The sequence below is a fragment of the Meleagris gallopavo genome, chromosome 7, assembly GCF_905368555.1.
Source record: "Meleagris gallopavo chromosome 7, MGAL_WU_HG_1.1, whole genome shotgun sequence".
Taxonomy (NCBI): domain Eukaryota; kingdom Metazoa; phylum Chordata; class Aves; order Galliformes; family Phasianidae; genus Meleagris; species Meleagris gallopavo.
In genome coordinates, this window is record NC_139410.1 from 4,355,192 (window position 1) to 4,374,822 (window position 19,631).

The following is a 19,631-nucleotide window of genomic DNA, read 5'->3' on the forward strand; positions in this document are numbered from 1 at the left end:
GCTCTTAAGTCATTATGTCCCGCTTCCTCAGAAAAGAAAGAGAGCAAATATTTCTTTTGTTTATGCCCTGCCCAAAATCTTCAGAAAGGATGAAAAAAGGACCTTACATTCTGTTCTAATGATTGCATTTGCATTTGTTTAAAATTCACTGTTTCTTTCCTGGCAGACCTATGTTCGTGACATTTATCCTTTCCGGAGGTCAGTTTCTCCCCAGCTCAACCTGGTGCAAATGCATCCGGAAAAGGGTCAAGAGCTCATTCAAAAGCAGGTATCTTACTGTCACTAAACACCTCTGCCCATAAACAACTCCTGTAGATAAAACTTTCCTTCCCCTTTAAAGGCTTCCACTCATACTGCATGCAGATAGAGAGCTCTGCTGGAGAAGCAATAGTTGGCATGAAATCTGTCTTGGTGCCGTTTAACAGGTGTATGGTATTTTAAGGAGAGCCAAAAAATATGAATGTGAATTTTTTCCCCCTCTCTCCATCCAGCTTCTTTTAGGTGAATCATTTTGCATTCTCCTACTCTTGGTCAGAACAACTTCAATTGACTCAGCTTTAAAAGATGCTTATTGCCTTCTTAAACATGACCTCTGACTCTTTCAGAACCTTTTCTTCATGAGTGCATCTGGCCGCGGATCAGACAATATCTGTTCTACCTTGCTGTCTGTCCTCTCACTGCAAAGAATGTTACTTGTCTCTCCTTGTCTTGCTCTCAAATATAAGTCTTTTAGTACAGCCACCACTAGTGACACTGAAGCAGCAGTTGTTTCCTCAGGGGAGTCTCTGCCCTTGGAAGGACACTGTCTTCTCCATTTTTACAGCCTCATGACCTGATAATGTGTCTATCTTGCTAATGCTCTGTAGCTCCCAGGAGTTCTCTACAGGAACTAAAGGAGAGAACAGTGCTTTTAATGTGCTGCAGCTTGCTGAGAGTATTATTTCCTTAGACAGCAAGGCAGCAGTATTGAGTTCACTCTGCCTGTAGAAAGCCTCATGCTTTTTTTCTCCACAAAAGCAAAGTTTTCTCAGCAGTACACATCTGAATACTTAGGGAAAAGTCGCTCTAGCTGTATCTGCAAAGATGATACTAAGCAGGAAATAAAAAGGAAGGGGAATGTGGTTAAATTCTTAAAAGTTCTAATGGACTTATAATTCTAGACACAAAGCAGCTGCTGTAGTTGCATCCTTGGTAATGTGAGCATGCAAACAGGAAAATATGATCAGGAATTATTATAAAAATTAAATATGAAGCTGCTTTAGAGAAACTAGCTGCTAAAATAATGGGAAGCTTTATTAATGCCATCTCATGTGTGTATTGTACAGAACAGGGAAATATCTCACGTGCTGCAAATGTCAGTAGAAAATCTATAAAAATTTGAAAATCACATCAAATTGTTTTAGTTGCTTCACTGTGAGAAATTATTCTCACTGTGGTTCTAGAAGTTGTGTTCCATACACCAGGGCTTTTTATGTTCTGTGTGACCCAAAAACATTAGAATGGCCTGTCCAGATTTCTCAGGGCATTATTTTACATTCCATAGTTTTCTATTTAGACCACTTGGAAGACAACATATTTCCAAGGTAAAATGTACATCAAGCATCTGCCAGCCTCTCTGTAGTCATGCAGCAAGGTGCTGGACAACATCTATCTCCGGGAAAGAAAGCAGCACTGTGGAGTCTATCTACCAGGCAGCAATCCATGCAGAAGTTGTACTGTTTGAACACTCCGTTCTAGAACGAGTGCACATAAGAGCAAGGTCTTAGTGACTGCAGGATGTGGGAAGCTGAGCTTTGTCCCATGTTGAGCCACGTGCTCTGAGTTTTGGCTTCAACCCAGAAGCTGAAAGCTGTCTTGAAACTGTTTCCAAAGACAGTTGCTTCTACTGCTGAGCATAGGTCTGCCTTATGGTTGCTATTAGAATCAAAATAAAATAGCCTGATTAGTCCTACCCCTCAGAAGTTCAAAAGAGGCTGGTAGAATGGAACTCAGTTTCTCAGCTGGTGTAAACCAGAATTCATCATCAAAGTTGGCAGGACTTCGCTGGTTTACAGTAGTTGAGAATTTGATCTGCCTTGTTTTATGATTACTTTTCTCTTGGAACCCTACATGCATTTGCAATAGCCAGACAAGTTCCAGCGTCAATCCAGAAGGAAGATGGTCATCCCAACATAGTGTTGCCTATTCTCTAAGACCTTGCAGAGAGTAAGTGCAAATGTATGGCTTTCAGTTTGGAGTTGTTTTGCCTCTGATCACCTTGAGACTCACACAGGCAAAATTTACATTTACACTGATCTACAAAAGGCTGCATTGCAAATTTAGAAAGTGTTTGACAACCACACATGGTCCTCTACAACACTGAATGGAAAGAGTTAAAACCTGTTTACAAACGCAGTCCATCTATGCTGAATGGAACTAAAAAACACTGGTCATACAAATTCTGCAGAAGGGCACAGTACTTGCACTTCGAATTTCATCAAATTCCTGTCAACCATGAGTGCTACTTCTCTCTCATCAGAGAAGGCTGTGCAAGCTAACCTAGAAAAGTGTATGTGCATATACACAAGAGCTTTTTGATTAGACTGATTCTGATTCTTGTTTCTTTTTCAGGTGTTCACTCGCAAACTAGAAGAGGTGGGGCGGGTGTTGTTCCTCATATCATTGACACAGAAAATCCCTACTGCCCACAAGCAGTCGCACGTATCAATGCTTCAGGAAGACCTCCTCCGTTTGCCTTCATTTCCCCGAAATGCCATTGATGCTGAGTTCTCTCTCTTCAGTGATCCCCAAGGTATGGCTTTTTGATGGCTTTCTTTGGTGGTCGTGTACAGCTCAGAAGGTTTATGTAGAAACACAAGCTTGTAGCTGGAAACTCATAAATATCCTCCTAGAGAAAATGATACATAGCTGTTGGTTATAAGCGTAACAGTGGAAAGGGCTTTGCTGCGTTAAACACCTCCAGACAAAGCTACTTTCTTTGAACATAAACAGGAATATAATCATGTATTAAAATTATGCATGAGGCTATGGCCAGAATTGTGTCCAGCTGTGTACTCACCAGAACACAGAAGTTTTTCACAAACTAGGCTGAGTCTAGGAGAGGGCCCCTGTCACAGTTAGGGAGCCAGGGGACTTGTCTTATGAGGAGAGGTGAAGGAACCTGAGCTTCTTCAGTTTCAAGAACTCCCATTAATTTTGAAGTTCACCTTGCCTGAGAAAGGGATCTCTGTCTGTCTCATCTAGCCCAAGTTTTTCTGTAACTCATGGAAGTCTTTACACTGATTTCTCTGAACCTTGATTTTAGAGCTTTATTTGCCAGCATGCTCCACAGTAGCATCTTGTCATTGGGTCTGTGTTTTCAAACTGAAACATCAGAAAAATTGTGTGAGACCTCACAGAGCACAAAATCCACATTGTGAAAGCAATGGATTTTAAATGAAGATTGGACAAATGCTGCAGCAGAGATATAGAAGCAGATCTCTCTTTAGGAACTTTGCTGTGAAAGTCAAGTAGGGTTTCCAGGCTGACTTGAGAATTAAAAAGACCACTGTTTCAGTGTGATAATTGCTGATCTGTTCTGTAACAGACCCTAAAGACACTTGCTTTCAGAAGCATTATTGTAAATATGCATCATTATCTTGTAATGTCTGCTACACCTAAAAGATTAAGATTCAGCTCAGATCTTCTTTCACATTTAAAGAAGAGAATTTCCAACTGTGGGAAGCAAGTTTAATGAGCTGTGTGATACTCATTAATCAGTCTTCGTGTGTCTTGTTTTCAGCTGAGATTGGTTTAAGCCCTGTAGGCACTTGCAGAAGTGCAGAATGGATGAACTCATTTCAAAAAGGCAGAACTAGGGTCATTGTTTGTGTGAGGACTCTCTGGAAAAACCTTTTGTGTTGTGAGGCTGGCCATTATAGACAGAGTTGATTGCTCTTGCCTTTTCTCCCCCACAGCTGGAAAAGAGCTCTTTGGTCTTGACACTCTTCAGAAAAGCTTGTGGATTAAGCTGCTGGAAGAGATGTTCCTTGGCATGCCTAGCGAGTTCCCCTGGGGGGATGAGATCATGCTCTTCTTGAATGTCTTCAATGGTGCCCTGATCCTGCACCCTGAAGACAGTGCCTTGCTGAGGCAGTATGCTGCCACAGTCATCAACACAGCTGTGCACTTTAACCACCTCTTCTCCCTCAGTGGGTACCAGTGGGTGCTCCCCAGCATGTTGCAGGTGAGCTATTTCCATGAAAAATACAAGGGAAGACTTACAGAATGAGTACTTTGTTATAGAACTGACTGTTAATGAATAAACTTGAAAATTTCCTTACATTGTCACAGCTCTGTGAGAGCTGTTGCATTTATCCAAAAGAAGTTACAAGGAATTGTTATTTCCACTGGAGATGCCTGCAGGTTCTTCCACTTTTCTTGGTGGAATTAATATATTGTTAGCCATTTCCCTTTGTACCTGGTTGTACTAAAAATGTGGATGTACTTCAGCCTACTAGCCCACTAACAGAGTACATTTCTGCAGAGGTCTAACACAGACATTTTTAGAAACCTCCAAGAAACATGTGCTGTAATGTGAATTTTGCATTACCATAAAATTTCAGCATTACATCTGGCAAAGCTCAAGAAAATTCTGACTGTCTCTGCTCCAAACCTCCCAAATATTTGTACCAGCAGGGATGTGCAGACAGGCAATTGAAATGGGCAAAAGAAGGAAGCACAGTCAAACTGTTCCTAGCAATGTATGCTGTTTATATATCTCTGAGAAATAAATCCCAATTCTTTGGCATCATATTCAGTGGCCAGCTCTGAAGGAAATGCCACTCTAGAAAGCTTGAAATGTCTTTAAAGTGGACGGAACTGTCAGTATATTGAATGATAGTTGAGGAGTTCAAATTGTCTTGGCAAACTGGAGATGCAGTCTGAATATAGAAAAAGAAAAAAAAAACAACAGATAATGTTGATCAGGCTGGACTGTTGTAGGTTCTTGATTAGGAATAATCAGCTGCATGAATGTATAGAATGGAAGACAGCTGATTCAGTAGCACTTCTGCAGGACAGAATATTAGACTTGTTCTAGCTCTGAAGCTAAGTATGAATCAAGTGTTTCTATTGAAGGATAAAAAAGAAAAAGGAAACATATCATATAACATTCTGGAGTTGACTATAGAGAATTGTATCTTGTGAAAGATACATGGAATAATTCTGTTTCTCCAAGCAGCAACATTCCTGACTTGTAATCAGGCTGTAGTTGATGGCAGCGTGAGGTTAGGAGTTGAAGAACCCTTCCACTGGAGTAACATCATTTTATGTTTGTTTAGGTATATGCTGACTATGAAAGCAACCCACAGTTACGCCAAGCCATAGAGTTTGCATGCCGCCAGTTCTATGTTCTGCATCGCAAGCCCTTCATTCTGCAGCTGTTTGCAAGTGTCGCCCCTCTGCTGGAGTTCCCTGTGAGTAGAAACCATTCCCTAGGCTTGGTGTGGGGAAGCCTGTGTCTGCAGCCAGCCTTCCATCAGAAATCAGAAAGAGAAAACAGCTGGAGCATCAGCACCGTTCAGATTGAACACATACTTAATGCAGTTGGTGCTACACAGAACCATTTCCTGATCTTATTTCTTCTCACTTCTGTTCATCAGTTGATTGAGCAGCATATTGAGATAATGAGCCACTGGTGTGTAGGGTAGTAAATATAGTTTCACTTTAAATATCTGTGTATAAAAATATGTGTTATTAAAAAATACATGTTATAAAAGGACAAAAATGATTTGCAACTCTTTAAACAGATTCTTTTTTAGAATGCAGTAATATGAACAGAAAGCTTGTTGCCAAGTTCTAGTACATATGAGCTCTAAGACTGGATTAGCCGTGTTTTGAAATCCTCACTGATCAATTTTTAACATTTTAGTGAGTTAAAAATTATTAATGGAGTTGTAATTTAAAGTGGAACTGTTAAATCTAACATACACTGTAAGTGCACACATCCTTCTTAGCGGGGCAGCAAAGACCTGCTCTTTATGGCAAGTAAAGCTGTGTGCAATGTTTCCACTATAGCAGCAATCTGTTGAATCAGGCAAGGCTTATTGCTTTAGAGCAGTAAGCTCCTGAACTCCACGTGGCAAACAACAAAAAGGGTTGCCAGTACTTCCTGTAAAGATTGCTAGGATGCACACAGGCCCTCAGAAAATCAGCCATGTGTTGTTGAAACAGGATGCTACGAACAACGGAACCAGCAAAGGAGTGTCAGCTCAGTGCCTGTTTGACCTGCTGCAGTCCTTAGAGGGAGATACTCCAGACATTTTGGACATATTAGAGCTGGTGAAAGCAGAAAAACCTCTCAAGTCATTAGGTAACAGCAAAGAATCTTTTATTCAGTAATTCTGTATTGCTGCTTATTGATTAAACGTGTATCTGATGCAGCTTATTTTCTTTTTCTTTTTCTACTTGAGTGCAGTAATATCTGTTTCTTATGCCTCATGAATCTTTTAAGGATGATTTTATTACCGCCATACACTAGATATTTTCTGCAGGAAAGGAATTTTTCATTTATTTTATTCCAAAGCTCCTTTTTCTGCATTGAGCCTACTAGTCTGAAGCTAGCCCCTGGCATTTTGAATTTTATCATGTGTGGATGAAGAATAAAGATGGCTAATAAACTATATCATGCTGACAAGATCAGTGTCATCCTCTCCTCTGTTCCATGCTGGCAGAAACTAAAACGTCCTCTCCTGTGGGCAGACTATGACTAATAACTGATGGATGCCATTCAGGCAGCCAGTTGTCCTGATTACAAAGCAGAATTTATATGGCTGTGTGATGTATGCAAGACACTGTCTCTCTTGGCAGTCAGCCATACAATGCAGCATTTAAGAATTTGGCTGCTGTGTGCTCTTCGGGGAAATAATTTTGTCTGATTTTTATAAGGATCTTTGACTTATTTTCAAATTTGCACATTCCTTAAATAACATTGATTTTGATCAACTGGTCTTAGTATTAAAGCCTTGTTTTATCCTGGAATTTTATGATGCTGTCATCAATGGTGCATCAATGTCGTTTTTAGTATGGTGGAAACGTCTAGGAAAAAGCAGATAAAGGATAAAAAATTCTCTAAAGCTGACATGTGTCTTTGTCATATATAAGCTTAAGAATTTGCTTGTGATGGGTAATGTTTGAAACATGACTGCAGTAGCATCTGTAGGCCTTGATGCTCAGCAGTGACCTACTAAGAATTGTTTCTCACTGTGCTCTTGGATGTTGGTTCAAGTGGGAGTTCAGCACCATTCTGTCTTACAAGCTCATTTTTGTCAAAAGTCGTGAGCTTATTAGCGAGTGTTAACATGAGAAACAAGCAATTGAAAATGGGGAAAGGAAAGGAGTGTGCTAGCTCTTTTCATATTTGTTATGTCTGTGTGCTAATTTTCTCATATTGTTTTATTCCCTCAGACTTCTGCTATGGGAACGAGGACTTGACCTTTTCAATCAGTGAAGCCATCAAGCTATGTGTGACAGTGGTGGCCTATGCTCCCGAGTCATTTAGAAGGTGCTGGTCTGTTTTCTTGTTTTATGCAGACTCAGAAAAGGCCTAAAAGTTGCATATGGCATGAGAAATCATAACAGAGGACATAGAAATGCAACACAAGCACTACGTTTCTCTGTGAGGCCAAGCTTCTGCTTGTTGATGCATTTCCTAGGGCACCAGCTCCAATTCTAGCCAGCTGCTGGAAGCAGTGCTGATCTGGGTGGCAGGCCAAGCAGCAACAAATAGGCTGTATTTCCAGATGGGGGCCACATTTTGTTCTTAAGGCTACTGTTGCCAGAGAGGTACCTGAGGGCAAAAATGGGCAGCTGGAAAGAACAGGAAGATGCAGAGAGATGGGAAAGCAAAAAGGGTAGTGTCTAAGAAGAAACCAGAGAAGAAAGGAGTTTTTGGAAGGAAAAATGAATGCCCGCAAATGGATGACTTATTCAGAGGATACCCAAAAGTTCAGACATTTTCTATTATTGTTTCATTTTTCCCTGAAGTCCCTCATAGGAGAGTGTCTGTGGCCCAAGGCTGATTACCTACTGACAAGCAATGAAATCACAGGCCAGTGGGAGGTCCAGGGGTCTTCAGAAAAAATCTGAAGCCTCCATCTGATGAGAGTTTCAGGATTGACAGCTTGTAACAGACCAAGTAATGGTTATTTTTCCAGCCTCCAGATGCTGATGGTCTTGGAAGCATTGGTTCCCTGTTACTTGCAGAAACTGAAGCGGCAAACCTCCCAAGTGGAGACTGTGACAGCAGCTCGTGAGGAGATTGCTGCTATGGCTGCACTTGCCACCTCTCTGCAGGCCCTCTTATACAGTGTTGAAGTTCTCACCAGGTAACTCACACTTCACAGGTCCTAGAATGTTTTTGCTCATCAGTCTGGGGAAAAGGGGTGAACAAGAGCTCACAGTATTTGAGTTAGTTTGTATAATGGTTGAGGTTTAGACTTGGTAAAGTTGATGCTAGGTTTCACTAGACCACAAGCAGAATTTGAGTGCACTATTAGATACAGTTTTTAGCGTGTTACTCACGTTCCCTTTGCTAGGCCTATGACAGCCCCACAGATGAGTCGATGTGACCAAGGCCATAAAGGAACTACAGCAGCTAACCACACCATGTCAGCAGGTGTGAACACCAGGTAAGTGAGTGGATTTTTCTTTCTTTCTTGTCCTTCTGAGCAGCTTTTCTGGGTTTTTTGGAGTAAGATAATGTCTGCGCTGAGTGCTTCCTCAGTTGTCTGAGGAGGTGCTCTAGATATTGTGGGAGAAAGCAATCAGATAAAAAGAGCACACAGCCCAGAACTGAATTTCTGACAATAATCATAATCTCTAACACTGTAAATTCTTGTTTAAAACCATGTTACTAAATGGAAGACCAGAATATCAAAACAGAAGGCACTCATCCTTAATAGCCTTTTCTCGTTTCCCTCTTTGCACTCTAGCAGTACACTGGCAAGGCAACTATGTCCTTCAGTTTACTGCTTTGCTTCCTTTCAAGTCTGCTGTCAAAGAGCCACTGGACAGAGGCCATTTGGGTAGCAGAAAGATGTGATCCTTCTGGCCTTGTTCTGAGTGACTGAGCAGCAATAAAACCTCAAACTGTATGCCTGTTGAGACTCACAGAAATTAGCACCTCCTCTAGTTTTATTTTCATCCATTTATTTTGCCTTTTTTCCTTTCCTATGGTCTCTTTATATTGCCTTTGCCTCCATTTTGGCTTGTGGTTTTTTTTTTGCTGTTGTTGTTTTGTTTTATTGGGGGTTACATGTAGCAAAGGAGAAGATGGCAGAGAATATGAGAAAAAGGGAAGAATGACTGGAATTATTTTTGTCTTTCTTTATAAAAATATAACAAGACAAAAAACTTTGCACAAAGGGAATAAGGAAGGAGATGCTAGCAGACTGTAATACTGCTCCTTTTGTATTGGCCATTCAGATTAGGCTACTGTGAGAACAAGGCCACTGGACAATTTATACAGCCACAGAACAAGAGCTTGAAACATCTTGTTACTGTTCTTTCAGAGCAGAGTATTCCTTCTTAAATTCTCTTTTGTTGGTAACAACAGATAATGGGTGTGTGCACAGTCAGTAGGCCAGGAAAGTACCATGGGCTGTACTGGACTATAAATCAAGAATATATTTTTGGCAAGTCATGCTTTCCAAGTTGTTCCCTGTCTTCTTTTGTACTGAAGAGAGATAGACATCTCTTTTTATATGAATCATCAAAGGGTTATTATCACTTTATAGATGTGAAGTGTACACATCTTGGTTGGTAACTCCTGGAATCAATTAGTTGCTCTTTAAGACTGTTTCTTGCAGGCTTGGAGTATCAGCAGTGCATCCAACACTGATTTGCATTTCAATCCAGGATCTGAATGTTCCTGGTTGTAGTGGTGTAATGGAAAGTAGTGCCTTATTTATATGGTTTGTGTACTGACTTTGGAAAGCAGTTAATATATATCTGCTGACAGTCAAAGTAGAGACTCCCAATGCTGTGTGATTTGAACATATTGGTTTAAATTTCCAGATATTTCTCATTATCAAGCACTCAGTCTCAGATCCAAAAACATTTCTGAGCTGCTCTAGTATTCCTGCTCTTAATTCTGCTATCGTTGCAACAGACATCTGATAGCAACAACATGAGTCTCACAATGATAGAATGGTTGCTGTTCCAGACTTGGTCATGGTAGCCTGGAGGTGCAGGCTTTGTTAGTGCTTTCTCAACAAAAGTAGCAAGAGAAAATGACAACAAAACAAAACTCTGAGGTACTCTTTCCACAGAATGAGCTCTGGCTTCATGAGAGAACAAACACAGGAGTGAAAATTATTAAGTCAAATTACCTGAAAACCTTATTTTTTCATTTTATAATGAAGGCAATAACTATAACAATCTGTTTTTTTTTTTTGCTACCAGATGGGAGGTAAAGAGTATTTAGCATCATCACTAACTATGTGTAGACATGGTTCCAGTGATAAAAGTTACCATCCTGTCCCATGGGGAGTGGCTAGAACGTTGTCAGCCCCTTGCAGCAAGGCACAATTTAGGCACTCCTAAGCTGCTGTTTTACAACTGCACTGTTTCTGTTTTCCCAGGTACCCAGAACAGGGAGCCAAACTACACTTTATCAGGTACAGTAAAATCTTCACTCAGCCTTATCTGAGGCAGCACTTTGCAGGTTCACTTGGTCCCACCCACTGTTGCTGTGACAGGCAACCTTTTTCAGAAGAAGATAGCAAAGGATAGTTTATTTTTCTCGTTCTTAAAAAGACTTTGCAGCTGGTAATTTTCCTTTTTTTTTTTTTTTCTTAGTTACAGGTGCAACCATTTTTTATTTTCAATTGCAGGTGAAAGCAACTGCTGCAAAACAAACAGGAGATGTTTTAGCATTTATACCTGTTCTTTTGCATGCAACACTTTTTTTCTCATCTTGTATCTTCCAGGGAAAATCTTCATTTACTTGAGGAGGGCCAAGGTCTTCCCCGAGAGGAACTGGATGAACGAATTGCTAGAGAGGAGTTCAGGAGACCACGGGAGTCACTGCTGAATATCTGCACTGAGTTTTACAAGCACTGTGGTCCAAGGCTGAAGATTTTGCAGAACCTAGCTGGAGAGCCCAGAGTCACCTCTCTGGAACTGCTGGATGTGAAGTCACACATGAGGTATTCTACAGGCTCTCTGCTTTTACTTGTTCATTTCAGGGGAATTCACTTCTTTTAGCTCTTAACTTTCCACAGTAGCAAGAAGACTGAATCACTTTCTGTTAGTGTAGGCTTGTATGTTGCTTTCTGAACCATGCATGCCTTGGATGTTCTTCAGATTGTACCTGATGCTGCTTGCATGTATGAAGGGGTTTCATAAGACCTTTGGTCTTGTTTAGACCCCCATCTCCAGTGGATGAAACAGAAGTGGAGGTTCATCTGATACATCAAAGTAAGTTATGATGAGGAGCAGAGTAGATAAGGCTGCCTCTCTAGTGCAAGGGATGAGGAAATTGCCTATCTGGCTGTGTGGGGCTTTTATCTTCTCCTAGGACACTGCACCAGAACGTGCTGCCAACAAATAAAGAGAAGGGGAAAATAATCTCTGCACCATTTGGCATAAATGCCTGGAATATGGGGGAGGATAGGGCAGAAGGCATTTACAGGACCACACCTCATTGTGTGATAAAGCAGGAGCACAAGATTTTTTTAAAGGTACAGCAGTGAGCCCAGAAGGCTGGTCGGGTGCTCACTGTAGATTGTTTTGTGGCATAGTGGCTTAGAAGGAGCTGAGTGGAGGCTTCTAATAGTTTGGACCTCATTCTGTGCTAACTGTGTGCTTGCTGTTCATGGTAACCACAAAACAGGGATAATTTGCTACTGAGAAGTTTTGTCCAAGTACTAAAGGGAAAAAAAAAAGACACTGAAACAATCAGGTCCCAATCAGGGACTTGATTCTGTTTATAGTTCAGTCATCCTTTGCCTGATCTTTATACCTTTTTCACCATCATTTTATACCTTTTTCACCAGAAAAGCCTTGTGAATCAAGCTGAAGGGAGTCAAATGCTAGCAGTGCACGGAACCAGTTTTGTTCCTGCCCTCTGGACCAAGGAAACCCTTGAAAAAACATTCCTGCCTTTTACATTCATGCTCTGAAAACAAATGACTAAGCCCCTTATCTAGCAGGTTCTGTTATAATTAGAGATCTATGTTTTGTGTTAATTTAGGTCTTGTTTAACAAATGCCCAAATTTGCTGGGGAGCTGGGAGGTTGTTCCTTTGGTTGGTTTGTGTATTTGCATATTAACTGAACATTGCTTTCCTTCCCTCTGGCAAACACTTATTAATTTAGAGGGTAATTTTAATCAAGAGATATCTGCTACTGCAGATGCGTGTCATTCCTGTGTAGTGCTTACTTACAAACAAACTGGAAATCTGATGGACCTGGATATTTTTCAATGCCATCCTTTATATTTTTTTCCAAGGGATGTAAGAATCAGGAATTAATACTAATTGCATTACAAACTCTGTGACTCAATATGAGTAAAGAACTTAGATTTTATGCTAGGAAACAAAGGTGAGGTTCCCAGGCCACATTTCATCCTTGCTTTTAGATATGCTTGTGTTGGGCTTTTTAATGATTTCAGTGGGAGCAAGAAATACACGTCTGATAAATGAATTTTCTTTGTTTCATGTTGTAAAGGGTTTAATTTTTTTTCCTTATTACATTACCATCCTAGTCTTACATTTGCATCTAACACTCTGTACTAAGAGTGCTACTTGGAAGTATTTGCTAGTTAACAGAAATGTAGGAACTTCATTTCTGTATTTTTTTCATAATCAACATACATTAGGCTTAATTGCTCTGTAATTGGGACAATTTTGTGTCCCTCGCTTAAAAGATGAGTTTCACAAACTTAAATGCAGGTGTACAGAAGGTGCTGTTGGTGTATTTTCTGGAAGGATATTTTCTTGACAGGAAACAGTTACAGAACTGTTCTTCAGTGAAACAGTTACAGAACACATTAGTAGCTGCATTATTTTCAAGGGACAAATTCTTTCAAGGTCTAAGGTTACAGCAATAAAGCTAAGGGTTTGATTTGCAGATGTTGACAAGTTGTGCTCTGATTCTCTCATGTCTCCTGGAAAGTGCTGGAAATGACTGCCTTTTTGTGGTGGATCAAGAATTGCTTTATCATAGTTCCTAAATAAAAGGAACATTTTATCCATTTTCTTACATAAATTCATTTTCTAACTGTCAGTTAAATGACTAAAAGGATTTAGCTGCTGAAGGAAACAATCTTTTCTAACTAGACAGCAGATTTACCAGAACATGATGTGACAGCCATGGTCATTGAAGGCTGTCAGATGCCATCTCAGAGTCTTCAGAAAACCAAATAATAGGCTATTCACTTCAGACAGGCTTCATCTCACCTAACTTTAGCCATTTAAAAGTGAAATATTTGGTCTGAAGAAATCATAAAGATCTTTTTGGACCCAATGAAAAGGGCTGTTCATCTCAGTACTTCAGAAAGATCAGCATTTCCCAGGTTGCTTATTTCTTCCTGAACAGAGCCAGAATAATAATTGAGAGTGGCATTTCAGGTAGAATGAGATGGATCTTACAATTCATGATGCATAAGAAAATTTAACATACCATTATATACGATTAATATTGATTTACTGGAAAGAAACATATTTGTATGATTTGAATTTTGTAGTGTTTAAGAAAACAGATCTATCCATAGTGGGACGAAGTTGTTTTATCTAACAAACTCATTGCCTTTGATTTTGCTAGTTGGATTTTAAAGACAAGGGGAATACGTTCCATTAGTTGAAGCATTTGAGAAGAAACCCCACAGTACGAGTAGGATTTATCCCCTAGTTGTCCACTACTAAATCTAGTGACAGTTCAAGGAGCATGCAATTTTTTACCTCTTTTATTAGTAATTACAAGTAATATGGCTTTATTACTTGAGGGTTTCTGGTAGACAAAGGCAAGTATTTCAGTAGCTACTTGTCCAGTTGCAAGTGGAAGTTAAATGTTGCCATGGCGTTTCACAGTCTACAGAAAATGCCATTGGCAAGGCCATCTGGGAGGGTTAGAAGGAACAAGAGCAACACAATCTGTAGAAGTGTTAGGAGAAAAAAATCAAAGCTGCAGGGAGTAATCATACAAAGTATACATGTTATGTAAACTTAGGGGATGACGCTTCATTTTTAAAAATTAATACCTGAAAGTTCCACAGTGGAGCCTCTTGAAGTGTGGTGATGCAGAAAAATAAGCACAAAACCAATTTCAGTGTTTTAATCTTACTAACAGCTCAATTACTTTGTTTTTATCAATGCAAGCGGTTCTTGATGTTCCTTTAGTGCATTTAATATCACCATAAAAATACATAAGCCTACATACTCTTTAGACAATTTATTTCTTTTTAGTAGGTTAGCAATCATTTATCTTTATCATTGGCACGTGTGAAGAAATGCAAGTTGTAGAGTATTAGATTTCTCTCTTAACAAGCTCTGGTTTTAGATTGGCAGAAATTGCACATTCCCTGCTGAAATTGGCACCTTATGACACGCAGACGATGGAGAGCCGAGGTCTCCGTCGCTACATCATGGAGATGTTACCCATCACTGACTGGACAGCTGAGGCGGTGAGACCTGCCCTTATCCTCATCTTAAAGAGATTGGACCGTATGTTCAATAAAATTCACAAGATGCCTACTCTGAGGTAAGCAGGTACAATGGAAACCCTCTGGGGTCCGTTTCTGATGTTGCAAGCCTTGAAGTGTGGGTATGTCATCTAACTAAAACTGTTGTATTGCTGTGAACCTTTACATTCTATTAGAAAATGAAGGGTTTTTCCTCTCTAAGTGTGCATTTATGTTGACGTTTTTGTTGTGGCTTCTGATAAAAAGAAAAATTTCTGGTAATCAAGGAGTACAGAGAGTACTTACAGAAATCTTATGTTCTCTTTCTCCAAAATACATCATCAGATTTGTACCATCTGCCATCTATTTATTTTAGCTGTGAGTTAAGGAGATTAATTTTTTTTTTCTTTAATGGAAAATTAAGTGAGCTCTAGCAAGAGTATTTCAAGAATACCTTCTCACAAACATGTTGTTATGTTCTCTGTAAAGATAAAAGTAGTCTGGAGCTATGCAGTAGCTTCTCAGTGTGCCTTCATAAAGGGAGCAGAACTGCAGCAATTGAATCTAGTCAGTGACGTGAAAACCTGGTGCTTCATGAAGTAGTGTTGTGGTACAGGCCTTGCTGAGTTCAAAAAGTATTCAAAATTGAACATTCCCACCTCGTAGGCAGTGATATAAATGCAGTCTGGGTAATGTAAAATCTCTAAACCATGCGGATTTTCCAATGATCTTAGTGAAGAGAGCTCTTGGTCTCAGTTAACTTTGTGGACAACTGTCCTCAACTGCTTCAGTCAGTCGTTTTGTTAGCAATATGAACTGAGAAACCATACTATGTTAGAGAACATCAGAATCTGGAATTTAGACACAAAAACTTCAGGTCCTTGTGGGAATCGTGTGTACACAACTAAGATGGAGCAAATTATAAGAGGGTGATTTCTTCTTTCTGGCATCCCTACATATCGCTTCCCTTTGGCTAACTATCTTGTTTTAGAAACTGCTGCCCTTGTGGGGAATTGGAGCTGGAAATATTGATGCTTCCCCTTCCTTATGGTTTGAGTCTTTGATAGGCCTTGCCATTTCTTTCTGTTCTTGCTCATACTTTCTTCTGCTTCAAAAGGCAGCTTAAGGGTCTTCCTTGTTCTTGAGTAGCTTTCCTTTTGACTAAGTGAAATGAATGCTTATAAATTAAAATTCCCCTCATATTCCCTCCATCTGTGCTTGAACCTGTGCTTAGATGAAACTATTATTCCATATACATAGGGACAGAGACAGCAAAGCCACTTGACCAGATGCATTAACTACATTTAAGTATTATTAAGCATCATTTAAGCAAGAAGCCTCCTGGAGATGGATAAGAAATCACATGTTGTTGGATGGCAGACCCTAGAAGCCTTCCATTAGGATATTTACACCAGAATCTTGCATACTGCCTCCTGTGGGCACTCTGCTCCAAAGCCAGAGTCTGATGGGAGTACTGTGAAAATGTGTACAAAGACAAACTACTGTTCTAGGGTAGGTTTAGGAACAGTAGTTGCTGAAAAATTAGGTGTATATTTGCGTACTTTTGAATTTAGACAGCAAACGCTTCATCTTACTTTCATCTGTAGGAAGTCTTCCGAGCAAACTTGACTAGGGTATTGCTCGTTCCTGTGCAAACAAGTTATTCAAGCCTTGTCCTTCCATCCCAGTAAGTAATCAGTTAGATACTGGCTTCAGAACTACACCATCTCTGAAGAGTCTGGCCCTGTGATGAAAGGTGGGAACCACGTTGTTGTTATTTCTGACATATCTGCTTATAGTTTGGAGGGACTCCATTCAGAATTTGTCATGAGTCCTCCAAGCTATTTTGAAGAAAATCAAATTGTCAGGGAAGGAGGACTCCTGAAATGAAGGACTTTGGTGCTGATAAGTTGTCCTACATGAGGTGAGGACAATGACGTCTGCACTGCTGGGCAGCTTAAGTTCAGAGAATCAATGTGACTCTCTCAGATTGGATGGCAGAGTAGTTTATAGAGGATACTCACAGCTGACAAGGTTTATTGAACATCCAAAAGCCAGAAGAGATGGAGGACTCACTCTCAGTTGGGATCATGGCCCAGCAGAAGTTTTCCCACACACAGGCACACCTGAGACAGCTGTCTGCTGAATCTGTTTCATCCCCCATCACAGGGAGAAGTGAATCACAGCCTATCTACCGTTGTTGTTGTCAGGGTTTGTTTGTTTTTTTTTTTGTCGCTAATGCAGACATCTCTGCTACATTTTGGTCTCTCAGACACTCAGTGTGCTCTGTGCTTTCCTGAGCTGCGTGGATAAAACCTTCTCTCTGTCGTGCACTTTGTGCTCATCTCGGGCATCGTTGCTGTCTGAAACGTTTCCTCTGTGGGCATCACTGTGTGTCGGTCGCCATGTTTGCGAGCGTCTGGTGGGGGGCAGGAGGCCAGCGGCTAACAGCACCTACTGTTGTATTGCAGGCGCCAGGTTGAGTGGGAGCCTGCCAGCAATTTGATTGAAGGGGTTTGTTTGACACTTCAGAGGCAGCCAATCATATCCTTCCTGCCTCACCTTAGGTCTCTGATCAATGTGTGTGTCAATCTGGTGAGTAGCCAAGCGGCAACCCTGTGAACCTTTTGCTAAACCTCAGTCTGCTGTTGACTTCTCTGCACTGAAGATGAGAGTTCATTCCCATTCCTGTCATTTTACCTGTTCCCCTTACCCCTCGCAAGGGGACTTCGCAAGTGACACTAGAGATAGCAAGGTTCATTTTTGAAGTGGTGCATGGGGAGATACAGTGACCAGTAGCAGTGGTCAAGTGATTTCTTTCCGTTGCTTCCCACGCACCACTTTGAAGATCCACCTTTGCCAGATTGAGCTGAGAGTTGAGGGCTGCAAGTTGGAGAGTGGGGTGGTGGAGACTGCACACACCTGGTAGAGGTGGGGAGGGGCTGATCCCGGAGATACCTACCGTCTCCAGTGGGGAAGGACCTGATGGCTCTGTCAGAGGCCATCAGGTGTCTGGCTAGTTAGAAGGATTTACATGGGTGGATTCACTCCTCTATTTGCAATGTCCCTGGCTTGATCTAGTACAGGTTTGCGTGGTACAATGTTCAGATCCCACTCTTGGTAGACATTTTGTTCATAAGTGTGTTACAACAGAGAGGTAGGTGATAAAGACAGAGATTTGTTTAGTCACTCAGTAATAGATTGTAGTTCCTGCAGCTGTTACAGTGGGAACAAAGTCTCCATTTGATTTCCCTGTAACTCCAGCTATTTGTAGAAATGCACATGCTCCCATGTCATGTGGAAAAAATACAGATAAAGGGGGAAAGGCGGCCCTAGTATTGTCATTGTTGTTGGGTTTAATAACATTTTCTTCTGAGAATACAGATGTTGGAACTTTATCTAGCAGTATCAGAAAGCCTCCCTGAGGAATTTAAGAACAGTTATTTCTAGTTAAAATGCAATATCAGTTATTACAAAGGCTCCTGTCCTTCAAGCCTCTGCAGCACTCTTAACTGCAAGGACATGGAAGTCCAAGCTGTCAAAGTCCATGGGACTTCTTCCTTGTTCACACAGAGGTGGCTACTCAGAGGCACTGCAAATCTGGACACTCAGGCTAATTGGAGTGGTTTCACAGGGAAGCTGCTACAGAGTTAGCTAAAATTTACAGAGTTTAGAATGGCCTTGTAGTTTGATAAGCAGACAATATGGAGTGAATCACAACAGCAAGCTCTCTAAAAGAGCCTGCATTAGGAAAGAGCCAGTGCTCTGAAAAATGCAGAAAGATCTGCAGTGCTAAAGTGCAGTCATAGAGCTTGCATTCAGCTGGCTGGGAATGTCAGAGAGAGGTACCAGGAAAAGATACATTCTTCGTGTTAAGAGGATCTTACCAACAGCTGTCAGAACTATGGCTGGTATGGGAGCACCCCTGACTGCATACTGACATTCATGTGTAGACCAATTACATCACAAAGCCAAAAAGAGATTAGCTAGGAAGATGGGGAAATACCTTAATGATAATCCATAGTGACAAAAAGAAAAGGCTCTCCTATTCTAAATTGCCCTTTGGTTTTCAGGAAGAAAACTGGTTCCTACCTTTCTCCCTAAGCCAAATTTGGAAAAGTGGCTTCTGCCTCTGTCATCTAGATTTATCTAGTCGTGGAGATAAACAGGCAGATGCAGATTTGTGATTTAATTTTTGTGAGGAAAATATCCAAAACAGTTCAAATAACTCTCCCCTTGAACTGTTGTTTTCTTGTGTTGATATTTCATGGGGTTGCAGACAACCAAGTCACATGCAGGTGACAATATTAGAAGTCTTGTGTCAGGTGAGATGAATCATACTTAGAATCCGTAAGAATAGAGTGTGTTTGAGGGGAATCTGAACATTGTACAAAACCCGGCTTGGGTCAGACTTAGGACATTTTTTTTCCAGTAGATCAGCAAGAGGAGGGAAAAAGATCCAGTTTCAATGCAGACTTTTTGCTTTGGTGACATATTTCATTTGTTACAGTCGTTACATGACGTATCCTCCAACTCAAACAGTTCCACCAGTCCAGTGCTGGTCATTCAGGGCTGGTACTGGGTACATTTGTAAATGTACCAAGCTACCTGTGCACTCCTCCCACCCTTGCTGGTTCCCTCTTCCCCCCTCCCTTTCCCTGCTAGAACTCCTCTTCACTGGCCCGATCTCCCACAAGGACCACTGTGGATGGCTGGTTCTCCTAGAGCCACCCCAACCCAGTGCTCGAATGGAAGGCCCCTCCATTTCACTGATGTTGGAGGATATGGCATGGATTAAACTGTAAGCAGTCAGTTGTGGTGATGTGCTCTGTTTGTATTGCAGGTGATGGGAGTGGTAGGACCCTCCAGTGTGGCTGACGGATTACCCCTTCTTCATCTCAGCCCTTATCTCTCGCCACCTCTGCCCTTCAGCACAGCTGTTGTCCGGCTTGTAGCATTGCAGATACAGG

The 19,631-nt window shown here is 41.0% G+C and overlaps 1 protein-coding gene across 1 annotated transcript in view; it reads left to right on the plus strand.

The window, feature by feature from the left end:
- Nucleotides 1-19,631, plus strand: part of UNC80 (unc-80 subunit of NALCN channel complex) — a 119,896-nt gene that overhangs the window by 78,244 nt on the left and 22,021 nt on the right. The window contains exons 42-54 of the mRNA XM_085228180.1: nt 167-268; nt 2,611-2,791; nt 3,957-4,225; nt 5,322-5,456; nt 6,214-6,352; nt 7,447-7,543; nt 8,196-8,366; nt 8,577-8,669; nt 10,623-10,658; nt 10,971-11,189; nt 14,541-14,741; nt 17,133-17,256; nt 19,505-19,630. Of these exons, the coding sequence (XP_085084306.1) occupies nt 167-268; nt 2,611-2,791; nt 3,957-4,225; nt 5,322-5,456; nt 6,214-6,352; nt 7,447-7,543; nt 8,196-8,366; nt 8,577-8,669; nt 10,623-10,658; nt 10,971-11,189; nt 14,541-14,741; nt 17,133-17,256; nt 19,505-19,630 (1,893 nt within the window). The remainder of the gene's footprint in view (nt 1-166; nt 269-2,610; nt 2,792-3,956; nt 4,226-5,321; nt 5,457-6,213; nt 6,353-7,446; nt 7,544-8,195; nt 8,367-8,576; nt 8,670-10,622; nt 10,659-10,970; nt 11,190-14,540; nt 14,742-17,132; nt 17,257-19,504; nt 19,631) is intronic.